This window comes from Pundamilia nyererei, unplaced genomic scaffold (genome assembly GCF_000239375.1).
Source record: "Pundamilia nyererei isolate P.nyererei 1_Seehausen unplaced genomic scaffold, PunNye1.0 scaffold00392, whole genome shotgun sequence".
In the NCBI taxonomy this organism is placed as follows: Eukaryota; Metazoa; Chordata; class Actinopteri; order Cichliformes; family Cichlidae; genus Pundamilia; species Pundamilia nyererei.
In genome coordinates this window covers 360,119-367,611 of record NW_005187793.1, presented here as the reverse complement: position 1 = coordinate 367,611, position 7,493 = coordinate 360,119, and the positions used below count along the sequence as shown (strand labels likewise).

General features: G+C 38.6%; 2 protein-coding genes across 2 annotated transcripts; one reads left to right on the top strand and one right to left on the bottom strand.

The window, feature by feature from the left end:
- On the bottom strand, positions 1-4,793 carry emc8 (ER membrane protein complex subunit 8). The gene is made up of 5 exons (XM_005752961.2): positions 4,246-4,793; positions 2,804-2,880; positions 2,625-2,694; positions 1,358-1,452; positions 1-1,139 (listed from the first exon to the last, which is right to left on the bottom strand). Exons 1-5 carry the CDS (start codon positions 4,456-4,458, stop codon positions 980-982), a joined length of 615 nt encoding a protein of 204 aa, XP_005753018.1. The 5' UTR covers positions 4,459-4,793; the 3' UTR covers positions 1-979.
- Positions 4,794-4,822: 29 nt separating this feature from the next.
- cox4i1 (cytochrome c oxidase subunit 4I1) lies at positions 4,823-7,444 on the top strand. The gene is made up of 5 exons (XM_005752960.1): positions 4,823-4,905; positions 5,648-5,724; positions 6,443-6,607; positions 6,821-6,952; positions 7,119-7,444. The coding sequence occupies exons 2-5, from the start codon at positions 5,649-5,651 to the stop codon at positions 7,253-7,255; spliced, it is 510 nt and encodes a 169-aa protein (XP_005753017.1). The 5' UTR covers positions 4,823-4,905; position 5,648; the 3' UTR covers positions 7,256-7,444.
- The last annotated feature ends 49 nt before the right edge of the window (positions 7,445-7,493 follow it).

The window sequence follows — 7,493 nt, the reverse complement described above, 5'->3', positions numbered from 1 at the left end:
TGTTTTCAAAAATCAGTTTCATTGAACATTCAGCTCAAAACAATTGCAGTAGAAAATGTTTCATCCACACAATTAACTGATTAATTCTAATCTCAATTACAAAAGGTGCTTCTGTAGTCTCACAATAAATATTAACTTTTTAATATTTGGTTTTAGAATAATCAGTTAAGTGTTAACATAGAATTTATCTAGTTCTTAGAATGGATATCCACACAAAACAAAATTCACACATTCCTGTGATCTGATTCAGTATAGAGCCGGTCTTCCAGATCATAAATCAAGAGCCAAAATGCACATGTGCATCATCCAGACTGACATTCTCCGTCGCATTAGTGGCAGTACCGAGAAGCATGCACGCTAGAAATGCATCTACGGAAAGATTAAAGTTGGGGCTTTTGAATGGGCCAAATCTCTGGTTCAGCGTCATCTAAAACTTTCAGACTTCACTTATATATGTGAATTTTCCTTCAGATCTTTTATAAACAAGAAACTTAATAAAGAACACATTTATCCTATCAGTTGTAAAATCATTACCTAAAAATTAATAATTTAGAACTTATTTAGAACTTGATCTCTGTATGGCTAAAAGCAAATGTATAGGTTTAAACCTCTAGAATCTAAACTTTTACACAAAACAGGATATCAAAACCCATTGCAGGGGAAAAAAACCCAAAGTTGCATAAAAAAAACAACAACATAAAAGCTTTCATCACTGCAGCATCAACCTGTAAAAGGTGGACACGGGCCAACAGCGCACATATGGTGCTTGCCCTTAAAACATTTGGCCTAACTGGCCAGCGCCCCACAAGTTCCCTTCAGAGAGAGAGACTTTTTATGGAACGCAGACTATAGGTTCAGCTTTTTCATTCTCCTGTGCTACACAAGTAGCAGTGTGCATGCTGAATTGGCAGCAATATAGTTGTTCACATGTGTGTGTGTGCGTGCATGTGTGTGTCATGGGTACTCCCGACTGAAGGTCTTAGCACAGATCCAGGACGGACTTGTTAATAACAGGGTTGGTCCAGTCGTTCCTCAGATCATCCAAGTGACTGTCAAAATCAATCAAGTTCTCATAGGAACGACCCACCAGCAGGGCAGATGTGATTTTCTGTGCTTCGCTCCAGTCCTCAAAGGAGTCACTGGAAAACAGTTTTTTGAAATATTACATATTCAAGCTTTAATACTGAAAATACAGGGTAATTACAACGTAATTACAGTGTAATGTACTTTGTCTAAATAATTCAAGTAAATGCGAGAACACTTGGAGTTGTAAGTATGCTGGAAGCTCTGAGTTAGCTGCACAAATAGTCTGCAGAGGAAGATAAAATCTCACACTAAAATAGCTCTTAACACTTACGCCGTTACTTCTCTGCTTTTCCACTTGTTTTCGTGGTGATCATAGATCAAGACGATGGGTTCGGAGCAGCTCATTGTTAACTTACTGCTGTCCACCTGCAGGAAAACACGCAAAATTTACTGTGAATTTAGGTGCAACTTTTAGGTGATAACAACAACTGCAACAGACCAGACCAGGGTCTAAGAAAAATGTCTTTCAGAAACAGTGTTATATATTTTATAATGCATCTAATTATTTCGCCCAGACACGTCTGAGACTGAGAGCTGCATGTCAGACTGACTGATTCAGTAAAAAGGCAGCTACTTCAATGACCTCCAACAAAACAATGCTTTGCAAAATATGGAAGAAAACTGTTCCTGCTAAAGGTGACTCAACAGAGTCTTGCTGGAGCACTTGCCAGTTGGACTACATATGACAGGTAGAGCAAACAGTGGCTAGAAATGACTGGTGTGGTTACATGGTGGAAAAGCAGCTGGCTAAAAAATCTCGACTCAACATGCAGCACCCTGGGTAGAAAGTATTTTGTTTTATTTAAGTTTTAGTATGTTTCAAAGTACTAATTCAAAATCTTTGTACAACCAAATGAGTGACAAAATTCCACAGAAACAATTCTAACTCATCGCACGCTCTCCCACTTACAGCTAATACGTTTAAACTATAAAATTACAACCCAGCTCTTGCTGAAGGTCAACAGGACTGAAACATTGTCATTTATTAAACGCGAGGATACTGTGCTTGCATTTGCTGTGTCACTGCTATTGCCTTACAATGCCGCTGCTGCTGCTGGCACCTTGTGGCGATAGATTCGCACTTCAAATTGGGCAGTGTGTCATCAGTGATAGCAACTCATTGGAAAAGAAGGATGAAAGATGTGCTTCACTTTATTTGCATGGATTAAATCCTGCTGTCTGCGAGCTGCAATCACCTATAAAGGGCTCAGCATTTTTTTTCTACATCATCATAAATGTCATTATAGCAAATTTCACTGAAATATCTGATAGAATTTTGAGGCTTTATTTTCAACCTGTAGAGCCACATCAGTCACTCTATTTATACAATATTATATATTACTGTATAGAGACATAAATAGAGGCTTGTGCTGACAAGTGTATTTAAGGATTTTGGTTCATTTTTACTAAACTAAAACTCAGCTGCTACCTGAAGAGGATGCATTTATAACAATGGATGTAGCAATTGCTTTGGAGAAAGAAAGAAAAAAAACATAACGTGTAACCCAGTTGCATCCGCCTTAATATTTTACAGTTACCATAACAATTGCTGCTTCACTGAAGTTCTCAGAAATTCTGGCTGCCACTTTCTCTGCAACTTGGTTGGGCCTGCAGGAGAAAAGATCAAGCATATATTAAAGTGAGGTCCAAAGCAGGATGCAGCATGGTTTCTCAGTGGTTGTTTTTCCCTGGAACAGCACGGCGCCAGTGTTTCTACCTTGAATCCTTTGTGCGTTCGTTGGCTTGATAATATCCGACAATGACATAATTATTTTCTTTACACCAAGTGTCAATCTGGAGTTGGAGCAGGGGCCCATCAGGTTGACATATAAGAACAGAAACATAGTTTAGGTCAGGTATATTTTATTTTAAACATAGGAAAATGCATATAGAGCTAGACTGAAACTTCAGAACTATTTCAGAGCTGCAGACATTAATTTGATATTATTTCCAGTCTCACTACCATAAATAAAAGTGACGCAACATTAGTAATGGATTTTAGAGTAAAGCAGGATACTTCAAAAGCACCACAACCTAACAAATTGCTACAATACAACATTTAAAACAAAAGAAAAACTGTACTGTCATTTTAGAAGGCATACTAGATGGCAAGTGTCTAAACCAGAATTTGTCATCAAATACAAGATAATATTAAACAAAGATGCCCTGAGTAAATACAAAATACAATAATTAGTCAGGGTAAAATGAAGCTACCCAAACCTACCTGGCCCTGTGAAAAAATTTAATAACTACTTGTGCCACTCTTGGCAGCAAGACCTTAAGTCAAGTGATAACTGGAGGAATGCCAAAGCATCCCTTAAAAATGTAAGTGCAGATTTTGACTAGGTAACCTCAAAACTATCATTCTGTTAATGTTCTTCTTTTTAATCACTCAGAGCTGGACTTCCTCCTTTTTTTCACATTACTGTCCTGCTGTAGAACCCAAGTGCACTTTCTGGTACAGCAGAATTCATGGTTCTAATTACAAGTGCAGCCAGTTGTCCAGGGCCTGAAACAGCGAAAGCAACCCCAAACCATCACACTACCACCATGTTTGATTGTTGTTATGATGTTCATCTTATGAAATTCTGTGGTAGTTTCATGCCAGTTGTAAACAGGTTTATGGTTTTTGCCTTAGAGCTCTCCAATGGATGCCATTTTCCGACAGTGAATCATGAACTCTGACCTTATCTGAAGCAAGTGACACTTACAGGTCTTTAGTTGTTTGGGGTTCTTTTTGGGCCCTCCTGGATGAGTCACTGATGTGCTCTTGGAGTGATTTTGGTAGGCTGGCCAAGCCTGAGAGGGTTCACCACTGTTCCAAGATTTCTCCACTGGTTGATAATGGCTCTCATCATTCTAATGACAATAAGAATTGCTGTGCAACCTTTCCACGCCAGCATATACTAGTGACTTTTTTTTTTTCTTCTGAGTGCCTTTAGATCATAGAAAGATGTAATACTTTGAGTTGTTTTTAGACAGACAAACGTGAAGTGATTTCTTGCTGTAACAGATCTACAGTAATCAGGCCTGGGTGTGGATAGTGAAATTCGGTGATTTTTTTTACTTCAATAAATGAAATCATCACTTTAAAACCTACATTTTCTATTTAATTTGGTCAATTTTTTTCTTCACAGAACTCTATATGCAAATACTTACCAGAGTTAAGGCTACTTCCAGCATTGGTGCCAGAGCTAGAGTACCGTGAAACAGAGGCACACAGTCCACGCACAGAACTGGCTCACTGTGGCTATCTTTCTTTTTGTCCTTCTTCTTTTCTGCCACCAGCAATCCATTCACGGCGCAGTGTGGATATTTGGCAGCATGTAAAAGCATTTTACAGTACGCCTGACTTGTCAGCTGAATGGGCATTTTTATAAGAAAGTCGGCAGAATTTCAGTAAAGACTAAAGCTTCCAGAGTGGCTAAGTTAGACGGTAAGGAGGGGGGGACAGCTGCCTGCTACCGTTAGCTATCGTTACTTGACATGCCCGGAGAAAAGTAGATGTACACCTCAGCAGTTAACTTACTGCCACGATATGATGTCGGAAGTACAGTTTGTGATGAGTTCATTAAGCTCTACAATTATCCGAAATGACAGCAGTCCTTTTATGCTGGATAAATTAGTCGGCGTGCAGTCACAGAAGCTAATCTTACTTCCACCTTCCACTCGTTGCTGTAGCACCGGTGTGCCGTAAATCAGAACTGTCGTAAAACGAGATCAGAGTCCATCCGGTCAAACGCACAATTTACGTTTTTCCGTTCCCAGTCACACTTCCCTTCAGACTGTCGGCGGACGGGAGCAAGAAAGAGACAAGAGGTATGGTTTTATTTTATTTTTTAAAACTCAATAATAAATTACTTATCCTTCGTAGATATACATAATTTTAGCATCCGCGACATGTGCATCCTAGGAAAAAGTAACGGCTTGCGAAGAATCGCCTATTTTAACCGAAATAAGTAGTGACTTTGTCGGAGCAGATAGGAGCGAGGACTGACTAATGTTCCGGGTAGCTGTCATTAGCATGTAGCATCAGATTTATGAAGGCGGGTTTGATATGAAGATAGTTCATGTTTCAGTCATCTGCCGTTATTACGCATTAATGTAGTTTCAGTCAATAGAAGAATGATGAATATTGCATGGTCGCATCAGAGAATCTGGTATTTCTACGAATATTTATCCCCTGGTGCTATGACCTTGTGTTTGTTGCTAATGCTAACATCAGGTTAGCCGGACGGTCGTAGTAAAACCAAGTATTTTGCAATCTTAACAATAAGCCCATCAACCTGGACGATTATTTCATGTAGGGAAATTTTCCATATGGATGGTAACTGACTTATTTTAAAATGAGTCAGGATTTTATGTATATAAATAGCTTATAAAAGATTGTGATGTAAATATGGACCCTGTGCAGCCTACTGTTTGTTATGTATGTACACGATCTCCTATTGAAACGGGGTTTACTTTAAAAATTAAAAGACAGAAACAATTGTAAAGTCATTTAACCTTTATTAGTGTTTAATACGGTTTCTTAATTTCTCTTATATGACGTTTTCCACAGAATGCTGGCAACCAGAGCCCTAAGCCTTATTGGCAAACGTGCCATTTCCACATCTGTCTGTGTCCGTGGAGGACATGGTAGGTATAAGACGAAATGCATTGAATGTGTTCTATTTATGGCTGGTAGTATAACAATAGACTCCGCTTGTGCCACTGACCTTTTGAAAATCTCTTTTCATATACACCTAAACGTTTAACATGTACCCTCAGTTGACCATTTAAAATAAATGAAGCTGTTTGTGTTGTAAAATGAATCCATGTTCTTCCTGTAATACTACATTTCTAATATGTAATGGGAGCTTGGCTGGTGTGAAGAAAAAAAACTTGTCTCTGGTAACTGACACCTTAAGTTTATGACAATAGATTAAAGAAGATGCACCAGTTTTACAGCCAAAATTACACAGAGGTAAAATGTTTTTTTAAGTACAGATTACAATGGGTTTTACTTTACTAACAAAAAAAACAGGCTTTTCAGGAGTGCTGTTGCTGCTGCAATGTTGCAGTTTATTATAGGTCAAATGAGAAACTAAACACTGCTCACAATCAGAAACGTGTGGGTTTTGTTTTTGTCTGCAGTTTCAAGTGGCAGTACATCTAAACAGTGATAAACAATACTACAGTGAACTAGATCCAGGGTTTGAGAGCGGAAATGTAAAAACAAAATTAAAACAAATCTGGTCTTGGAATAAGCCCGGTAAATAAAATAAGGTTATGTTTAAAAAAAAAAAAGCATTGACATGGAGTGAGGGATTATGTGTGAAAGTAATTTGATGAGTTACTGTGGTCTCCCCTGCAGGTGTTGCTAAGGTTGAGGACTATGCCCTCCCTGCCTACTTCGACAGGCGTGACAACCCTCTCCCCGACGTCAGTTATGTGCAGAACCTGAGTGCAGAGCAGAAGTCCCTGAAGGAGAAGGAGAAGGGCTCCTGGGTTGCACTCTCTAATGAGGAGAAGATTGCATGTAGGACTCAATAACGCTATAGTGTTGTTCACCCATTTATACTAATGTAATGTATAACTGCACCACTCCTCTCCTATTATGTAGGATAGGGAGTACTAAAATTGTTTAAATTCATGCTAAATAATGGGACTGGTGTAATGTTAAATTCCAAGAGTATTTGTGTTTCCAAATTCTTAAAAAAATGTAATCTAGAGTTGTTTTTCCACTTTACAGTGTACCGCATCAGCTTCAAGCAGAGCTTCGCTGAGATGAACCAGGGATCAGGAGAGTGGAAGTCTGTGGTTGGAGGAATCTTCTTCTTCATTGGCTTCACTGGGCTGGTTGTGCTTTGGCAGAGGAAATATGGTAATTATGAAAAATATTGCTTATATGCAAGGAAACCTGTGTAATATCTGATGTTCAGCTGCCTCAGGTTTTCATGTTGGTTAAGTAAAGAATGCAGTATTGAACACATTTTTTTGCGGTATAATCTGGCTCATCACTTGACTCATTTGTTATTGTTTCTTCCCAGTGTATGGACCTGTTCCACATACGTTTGAGGAAGAGTACAAGGAGAAGGAGCTGCAGAGAATGCTGGACATGAGAATGGGCCCAGTGCAGGGTTTCTCAGCCCACTGGGACTACGAAAACAAGCAGTGGAAAAAGTAAAAGACCAAGAGGACTATAACAGTTCTATATACAGGCAGACCAACTCAAAGATACAAAAATACATATATTTCTGTATTTATCAGATGTCCACATTACCTCACCTTACCTGTGATTTTTGGAAGACCACTTCCTCTTAAGGTCGTTGTGTATAATAAAAATAAAAATTGTTAAACTGTTTAAAACCTCTGATTAACTGTGTTAACTGTATGACTCCTTCATTAACACTGATTTTACATAT